This window comes from Oncorhynchus tshawytscha, linkage group LG09, assembly GCF_018296145.1.
Source record: "Oncorhynchus tshawytscha isolate Ot180627B linkage group LG09, Otsh_v2.0, whole genome shotgun sequence".
NCBI lineage: Eukaryota > Metazoa > Chordata > Actinopteri > Salmoniformes > Salmonidae > Oncorhynchus > Oncorhynchus tshawytscha.
In genome coordinates, this window is record NC_056437.1 from 32,864,212 (window position 1) to 32,886,016 (window position 21,805).

At 42.9% G+C, this 21,805-nt stretch overlaps 1 protein-coding gene across 1 annotated transcript; it reads right to left on the minus strand.

Moving 5' to 3' along the window:
- Positions 1-567: 567 nt before the first annotated feature.
- Positions 568-20,981, minus strand: LOC112257827 (diacylglycerol O-acyltransferase 2). The gene is made up of 8 exons (XM_024431699.2): positions 20,802-20,981; positions 17,504-17,635; positions 15,593-15,700; positions 11,590-11,660; positions 5,406-5,610; positions 4,809-4,983; positions 2,604-2,803; positions 568-2,187 (listed from the first exon to the last, which is right to left on the minus strand). The coding sequence occupies exons 1-8, from the start codon at positions 20,839-20,841 to the stop codon at positions 2,033-2,035; spliced, it is 1,086 nt and encodes a 361-aa protein (XP_024287467.1). The 5' UTR covers positions 20,842-20,981; the 3' UTR covers positions 568-2,032.
- Between the last annotated feature and the right edge of the window lie 824 nt (positions 20,982-21,805).

A 21,805-nucleotide genomic window follows, 5' to 3' on the forward strand; every position in this document is an offset into this window, starting at 1 on the left:
CGTATGTTTGGGATGCTCTAGACTGACGTGTACAACATTCCACAGGCCACAATCAACAGCCTGGTCAACTCTATATGAAGATGATGTATTGTGCTGCATGAGACAAATGGTGATCACACCAGATACTGACTGGTTTACTGAGCCATGCCGCTACCTTTCTTTTAAAGTACCTGTGACCAGAGGATGATCTGTATTCCCAGTCATGTGAAATCCATAGATTAGTGACTAATGAATTTATTTCAATTGACTGATTTGCTATTATGAACAGTAACTCTGACTCGTAAAATCTTTGAAATTGTTGCATATTGAGTTTATAGTTCTGTTCAGTGTATTTGTACTAATGTATTCATGCAACAGTCCGTAGGACCTTTGTTTCTATTGTCCTTATGTCTGTAGACAAGAACAGCTCAAGGACTGCACTAATGATGTTCTGTATTTTGTCATGTTTTATGTTTTGTGTGGACCCCAGGAAGAGGAGCTGCTGCTTCAGGGGATCCAAATAAAATACAAAACACTAAAAAGATGCAATGTTGTTTCTATGAGGTGATGACAGGAAGAAAATAAATGTTTACAAAGACATGTTAAGTTTTATTCTAAAACCAAAAAGTTTAATTTAAGGAGACAGATTTTGCTCAAGCTATTCATTCACAACATAAAAGGCCTTGGCTGCTGTTTATTGCACGAGTTAAGATAGTGAGATGTTTACAAGAAGTTCATGTTGAAGCTGGAAGAATTTGCATTTCAAATGACACTTCTATTTAGCACTCATCAACAACCTCAACATTTCACCACATTTGCAAAATAATTGTAGTCTTTTCATCTTGCATAATATATAAACAGTTCTGCACCTAAGATAATTGGCAGGATGATGGCATATCAAGTCTCAGTAATTTCACTAACACTTCTTGGAAATTACCATGGGAGTTTGACTTTTAACTCTAATCCAAATGTGTGATAGAAAAACCCTTATACTGTACATTTACCATTTTACTCAATTGAGTAGAACCCCACAATAAGTGTATTTTTATGACATTCATCACTGATCTGCCCTCTGTGTGGAGGAAGAATTGTTTTTACATCATCAAAATCATCAACAACTACAGTACATGGGGCATCAAGGCACTAAACAACACTCTGCAGCCCAGTCAATAAAAGTGACATTGAAAAATTCCTAAGGCACATTTTAGAGCAATACCTCAGAGGGTTGTAACAAATACAAAAAGTGCATCAATATATAAATTTATGAAAAAAAAAATTGTTCCATTGGACAAGGGAGGACAGTTTCTTATTTACAAAATACAATACTTAGTGGCATCATATAAACACATGTACACAATCTAAATCCATTAGAATTACCTCTCCTTCCAGTTTCAATGAAGTATGTGTGTGCTGGGAGGGGACACCCATCAGCTCAATTATCACACTATATTAACTTCTGAGTGAGGCCATACCATTACAATTGCATTGTTTGTGCATTTAGCAAAAAATAAATAAAGGCCTCAAAACATCTGATATTGAACTTTTAGGGCCTAATATATGGGACAACTACATGGATACATGGGGGAAACAAACATGGTGCTTGTGTGTGTGTGTGTGTGTATATATAGCCTTCTAGTGCCACCTAGTGGGAGTTCTACTGCACATGAAAGCGAGTGATCGTATCTTATCAAACTATACTCCCTCATCTCTTCTGTCATGGAACATATCTATAAATGTGGCATACGCTGAAGAGACTCCATTTGGAGACATTTAAGATAGTCCTTGCCAATAGCAAAGTTGACTAGGTCAGGCGGAATAGTAAAGCAACCTAAAACATTAAAACCTGCCATTTTCACCCTGAGTGGAGTAGGGACGTGAGCCTTGTATACTGGATGAGAGCACAGGTGGGTTTATACACACCCCCACAACTTTATGTATAGCGATTGAATTCCAGAGACAATCAATCAGATCCATGCACGTGAATGGGGTGTCGAGGCTGAACAAACAGCTGCCACAGTTCTGAGGTTCCGAGGGGGTCCCACTCACTCTTTTCTCATTGGATGTGCAGGATGTCACTCTCTTTCAATCCGAAGCGGGTCTTATACTTGTCAAAGAGGCTCCTGAGGGACTTGATGTACATGGCATGGTACAGTTCCACCATATCCCGAGTAGGCTCCTCAACCTTTGGTACCGTGATCGGTTCACCCACTAAGAGAAGGGGGTAAAAATCAATATCCGCAAAAATCAACTGACATTTAACTTTTTAGTTTGACGAACTGCAACATTTAACATGAACATGGCCTTGATGCAGGGGAGAGAAAATTGACTGTGGATGGTTCTGTTAACACAGAGGAGCAAGAGTTGCCCTTGAACTGCTTGGTAGTAACCATAACTCCGACCTAGCATTGCAATTACTGAAGATTTTTACAGATGGACAATAATCTACAGATCCTGGCTGACAGAACAATTTGAGTTGAGCATATATTTTGATAGATGGCTAAAGGGAGGATGGCTCATAATAATGGCCGGAACAGAGCGAATAGCATCAAACACATGGACTGGATCACTACCAGAAACTAAATGCCTGTTAGATCCTTTCAGTGGGGTCTTGGAGGGTTTCTCACCAATGGTGGTGATGGGTTTATTGTAAGGCACCATTCCCCAGGAGTCAGAGAAGAGGCCACAGCCATGGAACAGACAGGGAGCAAAGCCCAGAATCTTCTGCAACCGCTTCTGAGCTAGCCGACACCAGGTTCCCTCCTCAAAGATCACCTGCTTGTACACATTGTTCTCCCCAAAGGAGTAGACCGGCACCAGGTCGGACCTGACAGAGAGCAAGGGTTTACATTAGTCTTCAGAAGTTACTCATAGGGCATAATGGATATCATCTGATCTCTGAATGATGAGCTGACTTGTTTTGGAGCTTCCCTGCTCTAATTATTTCAACATCTCATGAAAACACATTATGAGGAATTTAGAAAAGGAACCTTTGGGAAGCATTTAGCCAGGGTAACATAGGCCTACATGCCACTTGTCTTAGGAGGTCCTAAAAATATGAGCCAGTGACCCAGATACGTACTGTACATGCCAGGGGAAATTAGCAATCATGCATGTTATCGAAGGTTGTAATGAATGAAATTTTATACAACCTCTAAGACACTGAACCAGCGTATCTACAATCCACCATCAGACAATATTTAATCATCACTGAAGTAGGCTTGTTTGGATAAGTTGAGCAAGTCAAAATGGCAGCCTAATGGCCCTGGAATAGAGTGGGATTCCCAGTTAGTCTGATCTGGTCTATGCCAGCTCACTCAGTGTGCTGAAACAGTGTTCTCAGGAGTCACAATCTGATGGAGTCTATCCTTTGGTCTTGACCCGGATGTGTGTACTCTATGCCAGGAGGAGCTCTGAGCAATTGAGGACCAATTACCACACGAGTAAGTGTGTGCCATTCAGGGTTGTGGTCAATTCCAATTTAATTCACTCATGAAGTGAAGAATTTATATTGAATTCAATATAATTTCAAAAATGTTGAAATTAGACCGTTGAATTTAATTAGAATTCAATATTTGTAAATTTCACAGTTAATAAACTTAGTATCACAAATTGACTACAATTTAAATAATTTCAATATAGCTAGGTTGTCTGAACAATGACATGATCAGCCTGAAAGCCTGAGGAAATTGGAATTTTCAGGGATAATATTGCATTAGAAATTGAATCCTTGGAATTGACCCAACATTGGAATTGAGAGGAAATTAATGTCCGAATTCAAAGATTGACCTGGAATTTTAATTAAATAGAATTTTCAGGGAGGGGGAATTTAGAATATAATTTTTAGACTTAACCCAACCCTGGTGACAATCAAACCTATTGTTGAGCCAATTATCTCGATTCAATCCAATTGGTCACAATGACACCCATGTCTGTGCTGCCCGATGAGATGTCTTACATAAAAACAAACACCATGTAGTCAGATCAATTGATGTGTGTAACAGAGGTACACTTTATACAAATAAGTATGCAGACACCCCTTCAAATGAGTTGATTTGGCAATTTCAGCATCAACCTTCCAGCATTGGCTGGAGTGGTGTAAAGAGCACCGCCATTGGACTCTGAAGCAGTGGAAACAGGTTCTCTGGAGTGAATCACCACACTTGACCATCTGGCAGTCCGACAGACGAGTCTGGGTTCGGCGGATACCAGGAGAACGCTACCTGCCCAATGCATAGCGCCAACTGTAAGGTTTGGTGGAAGAGGAATAATGGTCTGTGGCTGTTTTTTATTTTTATGGTTCGGACTAGTTAGTTCCAGTGAGGGGAAATCTTAAAGCTACAGCATACAATGACATTCTAAACGATTCAATGCTTCCAACTTTGTGTTAACAGTTTGGGGAAGGCCCATTTCTGTTTCAGCATGACAATACCCCCGTGGCCAAAGTGAGGTTCATACAGAAATGGTTTGTCGAGATCGGTATGGAAGAACTTGACTGGCCTGCAAAGAGCCCTGACCTCAACCCCATCGAACACCTTTAGGATTAATTGGAACGTCGACTTCCCAGGCCTAATCGCCCAACATCAGTGCCTGACCTCACTCATGCTCTGAATGGAAGAAAGTCCATGCAGCAATGTTCCAACATCTAGTGGAAAGCCTTCCCAGAAGAGTGGCGGCTGTTAAAACAGCAAAGGGGGGGACCCACTCCATATTAATGGCCATGATTTTGGAATGAGATGTTCAACGAGCAGGTGACTACATACTATTGCTCATGTAGTGTATGTGTGTAGCCAGGATTTGTGTATGACGGAACGTTTGCGCTCTACTCTCACCCTTGCTGGAGGGCCAGCCTCACAAATCCCTTGCGGTTATTCAGGGTGACAGAATTCATGCCTGGAGCACAGTCCAGAGATTCTGCTGCTCCCCCGACAACGATGACCACTGCGTTGCCAGTTCCATTCTGAGAGAGGAGGTAGTCGATGGAGTTACGGGTCACTGGGCAGATACCTAACGCATGGGAGAGAATGGGGTTAGGCTCAGCAATCAAACATGGGCCCAAAGACCAAACCATAAAGTCTGTTTTCAGAAGACATTATTTAAGAGAAAATGCATACTGGTTGAGCACAGACACATATTATTGCTGTACATTTTACATTACACTGCAATACTACTCTAAATGACCAAATTAAGATAACCTGCACTGTTAGCTTTTGACAGAAGCAGCTCCCTACAATAGCGAGCTCAGCAAATACAGGTAGGTAGACAGAGGCTGGCTGTTTCGTCCTGGCTGTTTCGTCCTGGCTGTGTAATAGGACAAAGCTCAAGAGTTCTGCCAAATTACAGTCTGTAGCTAAAGGGCTGTTATCAGCAGTTTAAAGAGAGAAGAGGCAGCCTCTTCAGAGGGACAAAACTCCCAGAAACCATCTCACCCCCAGACATGAGATAGTCTCTAAGGATTGGCATCCGGAAGTTTCCAGCCAGGGTGGCAAGAGAAGGCTTGATGCCCGGGAACTTCTTGGAGAATCCAGTGGCCTCAGTCCCAAAGTTACAGAAGGCTCCGAAAGAGAAGATCCCATGGGGGTGGTACCCAAAGATGTAGTTTCGGCTGGGCAGCAGGTTATGTGTCTTGATGAGCTGGGAAAAAAAGTTGACAAAAAGAGACATGATTAGACTGTACCATCACACCAGTCTCAGAGGAGAGGTTTAGAGGATGTGTTAAGACTGTTTTCCTGTAAATGGAACAGATTTTCATTTTAGCCCTGATATGATGCATCTTTTACACTCAAGTAATACAATAAGTCACATGCAAATAAGGCAATAAAATGTGCTGCGTGTCTGGGATGTGTACCTGCAAGTTTCCACTAAATAAAATCAAATGTATTTATATAGCCCTTCTTACATCAGCTGATATATCAAAGTGCTGTACAAAAACCCAGCCTAAAACCACAAACAGCAAACAATGCAGGAGTAGAAGCCAGTTCCATTCTGAGAGAGGAGGTAGTCGATGGAGTTACGGTTCACAGGGCAGATAGTGTGAACAGTAGTTCCATTACAGAGATGCAATACTTCTGCCCTGCTAGAGCGGCCCCGGTCAACTGTAAATGCTGTTATTGTAAATTGGAAAGGTCTAAATCAAGTAACATTTTATTGGACACATACAAATGGTTAGCAGATGTTAATTGGAGTGTAGCGAACTGCTTGTGCTTCTAGTTCCGACAGTGCAGTAATCTAACAATTCCACAACGACTACCTAAGTCACAAATCTAAAGGGATGGAATAAGAACATGTTTTTTTATTTCACCTTTATTTAACCAGGTAGGCTAGTTGAGAACAAGTTCTAATTTGAAACTGCGACCTGGCCAAGATAAAGCATAGCAGTTTGACACATACAGAGTTACACATGGAATAAACAAAACATAGTCAATAATACAGTAGAACAAAAAGGTTCTACAGTGAGTGCAAATGAGGTAAGATAAGGCAATAAATAGGCCATGGTGGCGAAGTAATTACAATATAGCAATTAAACACTGGAATGGTAGATGTGTAGAAGATGAATGTGCAAGTAGAGATACTGGGGTGCAAAGGAGCAAGATAAATAAATACAGAATGGGGAATATATGTACATATAAATATATAGATGACCGAGCAGCATAGGCAAGATGCAATAGATGGTACAAAATGTAGTATATACACATATGAGATGAGTAATGTAAGATATGTAAACATTATTACAGTGGCATTATTTATTGTGACTAGTGATCCATTTATTAAAGTGGCCAATGATTCAAGTCTGGATGTAGACAGCAGTCTCTGTGTTAGTGATGGCTGTTTAACAGTCTGATGATCCAGCTTTGATGCACCTGTACTGACCTCGCCTTCTGGATGGAAGCAGGGTGAACAGGCAGTGTCCTGGAGGGCATGTAGTTTGCCCCCGGTGATGCGTTGTGCAGACCGCATCACCCTCTGGAGAACCTTGCGGTTCAGGGCGGTGCAATTGCCGTACCAGGCGGTGTAACAGCCCAACAGGATGCTCTCAATTGTGCATCTGTAAAAGTTTGTAAGGGTTTTAGGTGGACAAATTTCTTCAGCCTCCTGAGGTTGAAGAGGCGCTGTTACACCTTCACCACACTGTCTGTGTGGGTGGACCATTTCAGTTTGTCTGTGATGTGTTCGCAGAGGAACTTAAAAACGTTCCACCTTCTTCACTGCTGTCCCGTCGATGTGGATAGGGAGGTGCTCCCGCTGCTGTTTCCTGAAGTCCACGATCTCCTTTGTTTTATTGACATTGAGTGAGAGGTTGTTTCCCTGACACCACACACAGTACTTTCACCTCCTCCCTGTAAACTGTCCCGTCATTGTTGGTAATCAAGCCCACTACTGCTGTGTCATCTGCAAACTTGATGGAGTTGGAGGCGTGCATGGCCACGCAGTCGTGAGTGAACAGGGAGTACAGGAGGGGGCTGAGCACGCACCCTTGTGGGGCCCCAGTGTTGAGGATCAGTAAAGCGGAGGTGGCGTTTCCTACATTCACCACCTGGTGGCGGCCCGTCAGAAAGTCTAGGACCCAATTGCATAGGGCGGGGTTGAGACCCAGGGCCTCAAGCTTAATGATGAGCTTGGAGGGTACCATGGTGTTGAATGCTGAGCTAGAGTTAATAAAAAGCATTCTTACATCGGTATTCCTCTTGTCCAGGTGGGATAGGGCAGCGTGATGGTGATTGCATCATCTGTGGACCTGTTGGGGCAGTATGCGAACTGAAATGGTCTAAGGTGAAATGATCCATGACTAGTCTCTCAAAAGCACTTCATGATGACAGAACTGAGTGGTACGGGGCGATAGTTATTTAGTTATCTTTGCCTTCTTGGGACAGGGAGTGATTGAATGTCTAAACACAGACAGGTCTGCACATGCTCTGAGGACACGGCTAGGGATGCCATCTGGGCCAGCAGCCTTGCGAGGGTTAACACGTTTAAATGTCTTACTCACATCGGCCACGGAGAAGGAGAGGGGCCCACAGTCCTTGGTAGTGGGCCGCGTCAATGGCACAGTATTATCCTCAAAGCAGGCAAAGTGGAGCTTAGTTTGTCTGGAAGCAAAACGGTGGCGTTTGTGACGTGGCTGGTTTTGTAGTCCGTAATTGTCTGTAGACCCTGCCACTTACGTCTTCTGTCTGAGCTGTTTAATTGCAACTCCACTTTGTCCCTATACCGACATTTCGCTTGTTTGATTGCCTAACTACACTGTTTATATTCGGCCGTATCGCCAGTCATCTTTTCATGGTTAAATGTGGTGGTTTGTGCTTTGTTGTGTGAATGCTGCCATCTATCCACGGTTTCTGGTTAGGGTAGGTTTTAATAGTCATAGTGGGTACAACATCTCCAATGCACTTCCTTATAAACTCACTCACCGAATAAATCAATGTTATTCTCAGAGGCTGCCCGGAACATTTCCCAGTCAGTGTGATCAAAACAATCTTGAAGCTTCTGCCTATAGGACAGTAGGAGCAAAATGGAGTCGTGGTCGGATTTGCCGAAGGGAGGGCAAGGGAGGGCCTTGGATGCATCGCAGAAGTTAGAGTAGCAGTGATCCAGTGTATTGCCCGCATGAGTGCTACAATCAATATGCTGACAAAATTTAGGTAGCCTCGTTCTCATATTTGCTTCGTTAAATCCCCAGCTACAATAAATGCAGCCTCGGGATATAGGGTTTACATAAGGAACTTCACTGGACTCTGAGGGCCGTCGTGATATCTGCTTGGGATGGGATATACACGGCAGTGACAATAACCAACGAGAATTCTCTTGGAGCGACAATGGCTCAGGCCACACAAGCCCACAGAACAGGACCGCAGAGTGTTGAAGCGTGTAAAAAGTGTCCGTCTTCGGTTGCAACACTCAAGAGTTCCAAACTGCCTCTGGAAGCAACGTCAGACCAATAACTGTTTGCCGGGAGCTTCATGAAATTAAATGGGTTTCCATGGCCGAGCAGCCACACACACAAGCCTAAGCTCACGGTGCGCAATGCCAAGCGTCGGCTGGATGGGTGTAAAGCTTGCCGCCATCGGACTCTGGACTAGTGGAAACGCCTTCCCTGGAGTGATGAATCACACGTCACCATCTGACAGTCCGACGGACGAATCTGGATTTGGCGGGTGCCAGAAGAAAGCGACCTGCCCCATTGCATAGTGTCAACTGTAAAGTTTGGTGGAGGAGGAATAACGGTCTGGGGCTGTTTCAGCAAGTCCCCTTAATTCCAGTGAAGGGAAATCTTAATGCTACAGCATACGATGACATTCTAGATGATTCTGTGCTTCCAAAATGCCCATGTGCACAAAGAGGTGTCCATACAGAAATGCTTTGTCAAGATCAGTGTGGAAGAACTTGACTGGCCTGCACAGAGCCCTTACCTCAACCGCCTTTGGGATGAATTGAAATGCCAACAGCGAGCCAAGCCTAATCGACCAACATCAGTGCCTGACCTCACTAAATGCTTGAGGCTGAATGGAAGCAAGTCCCTGAAGCAATGTTTCAACTTCGGGTGGAAGGCTTCCCAGAAGAGTAGAGGCTGTTATTGCAGCAGAAGGGGGGCCTTCTCCATATTAATGCCCATGATTTTGGAATGAGATGCTCGATGAGCAGGTGTCCACATAATTTTGGTCATGTAGTGTACCTTTGATAAGCAGCTAGCTAGATAGACTTAAAATTGGCATTGGAGCTTTCTAAACTAATATCTGACGAACTCAGAAATATGAAGTTATTTCAGAATGAAAGTTAACTGGCTAGCGCATCATGCTTTGTGACATTGTTAGCTAGCCATCCTGGTGAAATCGATCTTTTGTGAGCTGACTGCTCGGTCTAAATAGTATAATCTAATGTGTTTAAAAACAGTGGCAGCATGTGTAGCAGTGGTTATTCAGTTTTTGATATGCAAAAGTAAAAATGTGTATTTATGCTGTTGCTCAAATCTTTGAGAAAATTTATTATTTTTATTTTAATTTTTTTTTTAAATTAACTAGATTATATTTGTGTCATGCTGCTTTGTTGACAACTCCAACCACCTTGTGCCCCAGTTATTCAGCCAATAACCGGCCACCGCTGTATTTGATAACATACATGCAGTAAGTGGAAGAGAGAAGGAGCCCTTGCTGGCACTGCAAGATGTAAGCCACAGTCCCTGCATGCACTGACACCAGCCAGGCCTGACTACCAGCTGACATCCAACTGCATTAGTTGCACAAGCTAAAACAAGTTAAGCAACCATTAATCTGAAGCAGGATGTTGACATGTGAAGTTTCTAATGGGTCTCAAGCCCTACAAATACCTGGCATACAGCGAGTCTGAGTCAGAAAACCCTACAATTGAAGCCCCTTAACTCCACATCACAAAACAGCAGTAAATATCATCCTGATTACAAACCCAAAAAATTACAATACTGTAAGCCTCAAATCAATGCAGAGACATGTTATCAAACACAGCCATCTTATTCAGTTTGCATCAGAGCTACTTGATGCGAATAAGTGATCATCAAGCCACTCAGAAACAGTCAGTGTTCAAAGTATGGATCACAAGCAGGGCCAAAGTCCAAGAGCCAGAGGCACACACACTTGAATCCCCCCTGGCTGTTAACTGTCAATAATTGAGTCATTATGGTTTAGACTACCTTTATTCTTAAATCGGTCAAAGGCTTTAAGAGCCTTTGACTATACTTTCTATGTATGAGTGAAAACGATTGTATGGTAAAACATTTATTGTAGGGTTAATGTTTCTAAAATGCTCAATTTTAAACACTTAAATCAAATAGCTGAACGACAATTAAACATAGCAGATGTAATTTGAATGCTGTTGGTTCATTGATATTCATGAGGAGTGTGAAGGCATACAAACAACTCCGCTAATTCATTCCTTGGTCAGGAGGGCAGCGCGAGAAAGCACAAGAGGAACTTGCCAAACAAAACATTTCTTGCTGTTAGGACACCAAGAGAACGTGTCTCCCAACAATCTCCAGGTGCGGAGGAGCGCAATAATAAATCTGGGAAAAAAAGAGAAACTCAGCGATGAGCTGTCGCCTATCAGGCGGGGCAAAACCTATCCTTTCAACTGACACGTCAACTCCTTATTGCATCATCAGGGAACAGGAACCAACAGCTGACACTGGATACAGTCACAAATAAGGTTATGGTCAAGCTTGTGCTACATCACACAATAATCAATAAAAACCATTGATGCTCTTCAACTTTGTATCTGACCAGAAAAAGCACATTTTAGCATCTGTACAGGCAGGCATATCTATGTTGTATTCCATCAAATTTCCAGTTTGATAGCAAACCTAATTATCTGGACTTTTGACACCGCTTACACACTGACAAGTGAAAACCATCTAACTTTTATTTGTTTATACATCCTCCAATATAAGAGGTCAAGATGCTACATAGCACTGAATGGCCCATTCCCAAATTACACCCGTAAGTTTTTATCTTGGCCAGGTCGCAGTTGCAAATGAGAACTTGTTCTCAACTAGTCTACCTGGTTAAATAAAGGTGAAATAAATAAAAATAATTTTTAAAAAGTTCACACTATACCTTTAAAATGTTAGGCTTATTATTTTCCACTCACCCTGATGGGAAAGTAATCTCTGAAGTAAGTCCACACAGTCCAGTTCCTCACCCAAGAGGACCTCCTGCCACCTGAGAAAACCGAGGTAAAGAATAGATCTCCAGTCAGAATAATAAATCCCACATAATGATTAATGTAAATAAACAGTAACATAGTGCCAATTAACTCAATTTCCCAGCACAGCTCCTTATAGTCACAGACAAACCACTGCTTCTGAAATTACATCAGTTTCACACACACACTACCAGTCAAAAGTTTGGACACACCTACACATTCAAGTGTTTTTCTTTAGATTTACACATTGTAGAATAATAGTAAAGACAAACTGTGAAATAGACATATGGAATCAGGTAGTAACCATAAAAGTATTAAACAAATCAAAATATGTTTGAAGAATACATGTAGCCATCCTTTGCCTTGATGACAGCCTTGCACACTTGGCATTCTCTCAACCAGCTTCATGAGGTCGTCACCTGGAATGAATTTCAATTAACAGGTGTGCCTTGTTAAAAGTTCATTTGTGGAATTTCTTTCCTTCTTAATGCGTTTAAGCCAATCAAGTTCTATAGTGACAAGATAACCCTATTTGGTAAAAGACCAAGTCCATATTATGGCAAGAAGAGCTCAAATAAGCAAAGAGAAAAGACAGTCGATCATTACTTAAAGACACGAAGGTCAGTCAATACAGAACATGTCAAGAACTTTGAAAGTGTCTTCAAGTTCAGTCACAAAAACCGTCAAGCGCTATGATGAAACTGGCTCTCATGAGGACCACCACAAGAAAGAAAGACCCAGAGTTACCTCTGCTGCAGAGGATATGTTAATTAGAAAAACTGCACATTCAGATTGCAGCCCAAATAAATGCTTCAGAGTTCAAGTAACAGACATATCTCAGCATCAACTGTTCAGAGGAGAATGCATGAATCAGGCCTTCATTGTTGACTTGCTGCAAAGAAACCACTACTAAGGAACACCAATAAGAAGAGACTTGCTTGGTCCAAGAAACACTACCAATGGACATTAGACCGGTGGAAATCTGTAATTTGGTCTGATGGATTTTTGGTTCCAACTGCAGTGTCTTTGTGAGACGCAGGGTAGGTGAGCAGATGTTTTCCGCATGTGTGGTTCCCACCGTGAAGCATGGCGGAGGAGGTGCGATGGTGTGGGGGTGCTTTGCTGGTGACATGGTCAGCGATTTATTTAGAATTCAAGGCACACTTAAGCAGCATAGCTACCACAGCATTCTGCAGCGATACGCCATCCCATCTAGTTTGTGCTTAGTATGAGAGTGATGGAGTGCTGCATCAGACAACCTTGCCGCCGCAATCACCCAACCTCAACCCAATTCAGATGGTTAGGGATGAGTTCGACCACAGACTGAAGGAAAAGCAGCCAACAAGTGCTCAGCATGTGGGAACTTCTTCAAAACTGTTGGAAAAGCATTTCAGGTGAAGCTGGTTGAGAGAATGCCAAGAGTGTGCAAAGCTGTCATAAAGGCAAAGTGTGGCTACTTTGAAGAATCTCAAATATTTAGATTTGTTTAACACTTTTTTGTTTACTACATTTCATAGTATTGATGTCTTCACTATTATTCTACAATGTAGAAAATAGTGAAATTAAAGAAAAACCCTTGAATGAGTAGGTGTCACACACATTCAAAAGTTTGGGGTCACAAATGTCTGTGTTTTTGAAAGAAAAGCTTATTTTATGTCCATTTAAAATAACATCAAATTGAGCAGAAATACAGTGTAGACATTGCTAATGTTGCTGGAAACTGATTATTTGTTGAATATCTACATATTCGTACAAAAATAAAAGAATGACGTTTCCAGCTACAATAGTCATTTACAACACTGTATTTCTGATCAATTTGATGTGATTTTAAAATTGACACAAAAAATTAACAAGCTTTTCTTTCAAAAACAAGGACGTTTCTAAGTCATCCAAAACCTTTGAACGGTAGTGTATGTATATAAACTCAGCAAAATAACTATTTGTAAAAATCCAAATAACTTCACAGATCTTCATTGTAAAGAGTTTAAACACTGCTTCCCATGCTTGTTCAATGAACCATAAACAATTAATGAACATGCACCTGTGGAACGGCCGTTAAGACACTAACAGCTTACAGACAGTTGGCAAATAAAAAGGTCACAGTTAAGAAACCTTAGGACACTAAAGAGGCCTTTCTACTGACTCTGGGAAAAAAAAGAAAGATGCCCAGGGTGTCTGCTCATCTGCGTGAACTTGCCTTATGCATGCTGCAAGGAGGCATGAGGACTGCACGTGGCCAGGGCAATAAAATTGCAATGTCCGTACTGTGAGACTCCTAAGACAGCGCTACAGGGAGACAGGATGGACAACTGATCGTCCTCGCAGTGGCAGACCACGTGTAACAAACACCTGCACAGGATCGGTACAGCCAAACATCACACCACAGAATGGCAACAGCTGGCCGTATTAAAACAGGAACGCACAATCCCTCAGTGTTCAGACTGTCCGCGATAGGCTGAGAGAGGCTGGACTGAGGGCTGGGGTGGTGTGTCACAGCTTCATCGGACTGAGCTTGTTGTCATTGCAGGCAATCTCAACCCTGTGCGTCAACCCTTCCTGCAGGCTCATCCTGAAATGACCCTCCACAAATTTCTTGTTAACAAACTATAGCTTTGGCAAGTCAGTTAGTACTTTGTGCATGACAAGTAATTTTTCCAACAATTGTTCAGAGATTATTTCACTGTATGACAATTCCAGTGTGTCAGAAGTTTACATACACTAAGTTGACTGTGCCTTTAAACAGCTTGGAAAATTGCAGAAAATTATGTCATGCTTTATAAGCTTCTGATAGGCTAATTGACATCATTTGAGTCAATTGGAGGAGTGCCTGTGGATGTATTTCAAGGCCTACCTTCAAACTCAGAGCCTATTTGCTTAACATCATGGGAAAAAATCAAAAGAAAGAGACCTTGGTCAAGGAGGTGACCAAGAACCCGATGGTCACTGACAGAGCTCTAGAGTTCCTCTGTGGAGATGGCAGAACTTTCCAGAATGACAACCATCTCTGCAGAACTCCACCAATCAGGCCTTTATGCTAGAGTGGCCAGAAGGCCAGACAGCCACTCTGTAAAAGACACATGACAGCCCGCTTGGAGTTTGCCAAAAGGCACCTGAAGACAGACCATGAGAAACAAGATACTCTGTTCTGATGAAACCAAGGTTGAACTCTTTGGCCTGAATGCCAAGCGTTCCGTCTGGAGGAAACCTGGCTACACCGTAGGGATGGTGCATGATGGTGGCAGCAGCATCATGCGGTGGGGATGTTTTTCAGCGGCAGGGACTGGGAGACTAATCAGGATTCAGATAAAAAGGTCAACTGAGCAAAGTACAGAGATCCTTGATTAAAACCTGCTCCAGAGCAAGTTTGAATGTCCTTGAGTGGCCCAGCCAGAGCCCAGACTTGAACATCTCTGGAGAGACCTGAAAATAGCTGTGCAGCAACGCTCCGCCTCCAACCTGACAGAGCTTGAGAGGATCTGCATAGAAGAAACTTCAAAATACAGGTGTGCCAAGCTTGTAGCGTCATACCCAAGAAAACTTGAGGCTGTAATCGCTGCCAAAGGTGCTTCAACAAAGTACTGAGTAAAGAGTCTGAATACTTATTTAAAATGTGATATTTGCGGTTCTTATTTGTAATAAATCAGCAAAAATTTCTAAACATGTTTTTGCTTCGTCATTATGGGGTATCGTGTGTAGATTGAGGGGGAACAAAACAATGCAATACATTTTAGAATAAGGCTGTAACCTAACAAAATGTGGAAAAAGTCAAGGGGTCTGAATACTTTGAAGGCACTGTATAGAAGGGCACAATTTAACCACAATAGGGCAACGGCAGCCATTAAGTTAAGCAAGGAGCCAAAAGGTTGACAGTTCAAATCCCAGGCCTGACGGGGAAAAACCCTCAACCTGACCAGTATTAAGAGCCGGTTTGAGTGACCGTGGTACCTGCCTTGTTTGGGGGTGTTCCAGTCGAAGATTAGCCAGGTAGTGTACATGGCAGCGATCACCCAGAGGTCTGTGCAGAACATGTAGATTAACAGCACGGTGCAGCTGATGCCTATGTGGTCGGATAGGAGAGAGAGCAGAGGAACAGCTATTCAGCACCTGCACTGTACCACACTTCACTAAATATTTTTCAAATGCAACATTCTCCTTATCCCTTATTTCCACACAAACACCATAAATATATACTGCAATCTGAAATTCTGGGACATACAAACTAACAGAAACATCCCTACGGCCCACCAATGAATCATTTATTCCCAGAAAATCTCTTGTAATTAGAGAGCGAGCTTACAGGCTTGATGTCCTTGTTGGAGACTTACAGTATGAGACCACAGGGCCACTATATCCTTCAGTAACTACAATATTGAACAAAAATATGAAACGCAACAATTTAAGATTTTACAAGTTACAATTCATTTAAGGAAATCAGTCAATTGAAATAAATTCATTTGGCCCTAATCTATGGATTTCACATGAATACAGATATGCATCTGTTGGTCGCAGATACATGCCCCTGCCTTTTTAAGGTATCAGAAAACCAGACAGTAACTGGTATGACCACCACTCGCCTCATGCAGCGCAACAGATCTTCTTCACATAGGTTTGATCAGGCTGTTGATTGTGGCCTGTGGAATGTTGTCCCACTCCTCTTCAATGGCTGTGCAATGTTGCTGGATATTGGCGGGAACTGGAACACACTGTCGTACACAGATTCAGAGCATCTCAAACATGCTCAACGGGTGACATGTCAGGCGAGTATTCAGGCCAAGGAAGAACTGTGACATTTTCAGCTTCCAAGAATTGTGTACAGATCCTTGCGACATGGGGCCGTGCATTATCATGCTGAAACATGAGGTGTTGGTGGTAGATGAATGGCACAACAATAGGCCTCAGGATCTCATCACGGTATCTCTGCGCATTCAAATTGCCATCGATTAAATGCAACTGTGTTCATTGTCAATAGCTTATGTCTGCCCATACCATAACCCCACCATGGGACACTGTTCACAACATTGACATTAGTAAATCACTTGCCCACACGACGCAGTCTGCCATCTGCCCAGTACAGTTGAACTGGGATTTATCCGTAAAGAGCACACTTCTCCAGCATATCAGTGGCCATCAAAGGTGAGCATTTGCCTCCTGAAGTCAGTTTGGATACTGGACTGCAGACAGGTCAAGACCCCGGTAAGTACGACGAGCACGCAGATCAGCTTCCCTGAGACGGTTTCTGACAGTTTGTGCAGAAATTCTTTGGTTGAGCAAACCCACAATTTAATCAGCTATCCAGGTGGCTGGTCTCAGATATTCCTGCAGGTGAAGTAGCCGGATGTGGAGGTCCTGGGCTGGCGTGGTTACACGTGGTCTGCGGTTGTGAGGCCAGTTGGACGTACTGCCAAATTCTCTAAACATTGGAGGTGGCTTATGGAGAGAATTGAACATTCAATTATCTGGCAACAGCTATGTTGGACATTCCTGCAGTCAGCATGCCAATTGCACACGCCCTCAACTTGGGTCATCTGTGGCATTATGTTGTGACAAAACTGCACATTTTAGAGTAGCCTTTTATTGTCCCCAGCACAAGGTGCACCTGTGTAATGATCATGCTGTTTAATCAGCTTCTTGATATGCCACACATGTTAGGTGGATGGATTACCTTGGCAAAGGAGAAATGCTCACGAACAGGGATGTAAACAAATTTGTGCACAACATTTGAGAGAAATAAGCTTTTTGTGCTCATGGAACATTTCAATCTTTTATTTCAGCTCATAAAACATGGGACCAACACTTGACATGTGTTTATATTTTTGTTTAGTGTAGTTAGAGCCACACAGAGATCCAGTCACATACTCACCCATGGTGAGGAAGGAGATGACCCACTGAAGAACTGCGATGACCTGAAGATGTTTCTCCATCTTGGATCGAAGGGCAGGCCATGGAGGGGAGGGCAGGTCCTGCAGGGACGAGAGGATGCTATAGCCTGTGCCTAGAGAAGATAGACAGTCATAAATGAGTCATACTGTACAGTACATCCACAATCGATTAAGTCAGTTGCAGTCAGTGAGATGACTAGAATATGAAAAATAATAAACGGTCAATCCTTTTCCCAGGTTCTCAAAGTCTGACAAATACACAAACAAGGGACATTAGATTAGAAACGAGAGAAAAATGTTCATCCCTTACAAAGCGCCGTGATCAAACAGACCACAAGCAATAAACATCACAGATCACGTCAAATTCCTCATGCCACTGCAATTGCTATAGAGACAGAGCCACTTACCACCATGGTCTGATCACTACTCATAAAGAGCAGAGCCACAGTCCTGACAGCTACATGTACACTGAGTGTACAAAATATTAAGTACACCGTCCTAATAGAGTTGCACCGCCCCTTTTGCCCTCAGAACAGCCTCAATTAGTCGGGCTATGGACTCTACGAGGTGTCGAAGGCATTCAACAGGGATGCTGGCCCATGTTGACGCCAATGCTTCCCACAGTTGTGTCAAGTTGGCTGGATATACTTTGGGTGGTGGACTATTCTTGATACACAGGGGAAGCTGTTGAGTGAGAAATATCCAGCAGTTTTTGACATACAAGATTTGCCAGGTGCACTGGTTTGAGTATCTTGCCCATTCGCTCTCTGAATGGCACACACCCATGTCTCAATTGTCTCAAGGCTTAAAAATGTTTCTTTAACCTGTCTCTTGCCCTTCATTATGACTTCACACCCCATTGGGGATTGAGAGTTACCCGTCTAAGATGGCAAGACCTCTCCCCATAATAAAGCACTGCTCTGCCTTCTTAACAACAACAAGGCAGGTCCTACAGGCCCTAGTTTTGTTGCACCTGGACTACTTCCCAGTCGTGTGGTCAGGTGCCACAAAGAGGGACTTGTTGAATGTTGAATGCGCCGAGCTGTCTGTTTAAACTACTAGCACACAGCTCGGACACCCATGCAAACCCCGTAAGACATGCTACCGGAGGTCTCTTCAAGTCCAGAACAGACTATGGGAGGTGCACAGTACTGCATAGAGCCATGGCTACATGGAAAATTATTCCACATCAAGTAACTCACGCAAGCAGTAAAATCGGATTTAAAAAGCAAATAAAAATACACCTTATGGAACAGCAAGGACTAAAGAGTTACACATACAGGTATAAACACACATGTACACCTGTGTGGTGTAGTAGAGTAGTTGCCAGAGGGCACACACTTAACGCAAAATATTGTATAAAACCCTCAGTGTATATTTCGGTTAAAAAACTATTAGTCTTAGAAAGGTAAGATCTGGCCTCTAAGGCACTGCATCGCAGTGCCACCAGAGACTCCAGGTTCGCGCCCAGGCTCTGTCGCAGCCGGGAGGTCCATGGGGCGACGCACAATTGGCCTAGCGTCGTCCGGGTTAGGGAGGGTTTGGCCGGTAGGGATATCCTTGTCTCATCACGCACTAGCGACTCCTGTGGCAATCCGGGCGCAGTGCACGCTAACCAGGTCGCCAGGTGCACGGTGTGTCCTCCGACACATTGGTGCGGCTGGCTTCCGGGTTGGATACGCGCTGTGTTAAGAAGCAGTGCGGCTTGGTTGTGTTGTGTTTATGGAGGACGCATGGCTTTTGACCTTCGTCTCTCCCGAGCCCGTACGGGAGTTGCAGCGATTAGATAAGATAGTAACTACTAACAATTGGAGGGGGTAAGAACTGTGGGATTCAGATACACGTGTCAGAAACAATGTGACTACTACGAAGCCTGATGCAGCAAACCAAACAAAACTTTGTCTTATAGGAATGACATACATATGAAGTGAAATCTTAAGTCTTTCTATCCATTGATGTAAATATGTCTGATTCCCAGCTCATCCACAAGACAGCAGTAGGAGGCCATCATGTCTCTTGGCTACTTGGGTCTGGTTTGGGTAGTGAGTCACTGTGCCAAAATAGCTGAATGGATTTTTAAGCCTTTAAATGACCTTTGAAGTTCCAGAGTTTTTAAAATGTATTTTAAATAAGATAGACAGGTGAAGACAGGTGAAAATGACTAGCTGTCCTCCGGCTACACCATGGTGCTACCCTACAGTGCCGTTGAGGCTACTGTAGACCTTCATAGCAACACAGTGTGTTTAATAAATAACTATAATAAACATTATAAAATTATCTAAAAATAATCATTTTAATGTCCCACTATTTTCTATGAAATTCACTGAGGATAGTCCTCCACTGACGTATATAGAAGTAGTGACAGACCAGAACAAGAGCGAGCCACTGAGGGGACACTGCTTAATCTACTCAAGCTCATAGTGCCTCATCAGCAGATCTTTCCCATGCTACGGGACAACACAACCACGTAAACCACTGTTAATGGACTAAATAACACTGTCGTGCTGTCAAATAAAACACTGTCCGTTCTGCGCTCTAGCCCACACTGGCATAATTAAGTTAATAATGCTAAGGGTTTCAAAAATCAGGGCTACTGGGCAGTATCAGCCTCAGGGGGTTAAAGACTTGATGTAGACTAGGGATACTACACAGTGAATCAGTCACTGACCCCACAGCTTGCCCTTACCAGGCAGCATTCAGCAGGGCACAACGTTGTAGAAAGTTGCTGATATAACTATATTATGTTGAACAAACTTGAGCCTCTCTGGCATGTAAAATAAATTAACTTGTAAGCCCTATTCATGATATGTACTGTATATCTTCAACGTTCACATTTGCCTACTGAACTAGGCCCTGGTGTACACTTTTTCACTTCTCTTCCTTCACAGATCAGACCCCTAAAAATATACAAGCAACATGTATGAAAACTACTGTGCCCAAATACACTCTTCACAACACACCAATGTGTTGGCTTATCTGATGTCTTTCAGAACAAATGGCTTACATGACAATGACGTATTGCATCCACAACAAACAGCATCCCAACAAACTTCTGATTATGTTTTGGGCTGCCATAGTTCTGTCATATTTTAATGTTTTGCAAGCTGCTTCTTCATCTCACGAAAACGGATTACCCACCAACACAGGATTTGGAATATAGTGGAGATGATCCAATTATAAAATGACTGCCGATTATCAAATTACTGCCGCTTGATAGGATGATTGAAGTCTGTGTGCAATTTGTTTGCAGTGCATTTTGAATGAGGGTGCATATCCTACCTTTTAGAGCACCGGAGTAGGCAGCAAGTATGGTCTTCATAACTGTGGCTCCGGGAATAAACAGATTACAAGACTTGGAAATACTTGCTGCTTTAAAGTTCGTAAACTCTACAGCTCCTCTATCATGACTGCCTTCCACTCTACTGCATTGAAGCACCGAGCGCGCATTTAACCGGTATGGGAGGAGCCAATCACAGTCAGTATGGGAGGGGGTGGGAGGTGTATTTTTATTTACAAACCGATGCGCTCCTGGAAAATAACCTAAGTGGATGCGAATTTGGCACAGTCTAACTAACACTTGGGCCTGAAGGAGGCAGGCACGGTTAACACTGAACGGGCACTGTCACTGTCTCACGGTGTGTATTTACTGGGCAGTCACGTGGTGTCGGCAGTGATCAAGGGTTGTGTTTTGACCATTTCCATCACATCTGACAGCCCGCCCCGCTATGAAATTCTTATAGATGTTTTACTTTTAGCACCACCCTTACAAAAAAAGATTGCAGTTTTAAACTGTAGTAATAGTGCAGTAACTGCAGTCGTCTGTGGTATTTTGGACGCAGTAATTGCAGAATAACTACAGTGTACGTTATACAGCACTCTAACTGCAGTTACCCTGCAAAATTACTGCAGTAAATAAACTGTTATTTTGGACGCAGTATTTGCAGCATACTGCAGTTATACTACACTCTAGTGTACTGCGGTTATACTACACTCTGACTGCAATCTTTTTTCGTATGGGCATTAAAGCTGAACATGTCAAACATGCTTAACAGGTCACTATGGTTAGCCAATGCCTAGTTGTTTAGGCTACTTTACGAGACAGGATTATAGAGATGGCCACGCAAGACACTTTTAGCCTATCTGGTAGAATAATTGACATGAGCAGTCAAGCTGAGGAAACAAGGGTAAATGTCTCCAATCACTTGAACATATCTTTGTTAGGACATGAGATGCATGTTGGTAAAGAGACAGCCTTCACTGCTCTTGAGTATGGTTTTATATTT

Excerpts from the sequence above, each read along its gene's own strand:
- LOC112257827 (XM_024431699.2), bottom strand. The coding sequence starts at position 20,841 with ATGAAGACCATACTTGCTGCCTACTCCGGTGCTCTAAAAG. Across the intron at positions 5,611-11,589 it reads GAGATTACTTTCCCATCAGG|CTCATCAAGACACATAACCT; the intron begins GTGAGTGGAAAA and ends TTTTTTTCCCAG. Across the intron at positions 2,188-2,603 it reads TAAACCCATCACCACCATTG|TGGGTGAACCGATCACGGTA; the intron begins GTGAGAAACCCT and ends CCCTTCTCTTAG.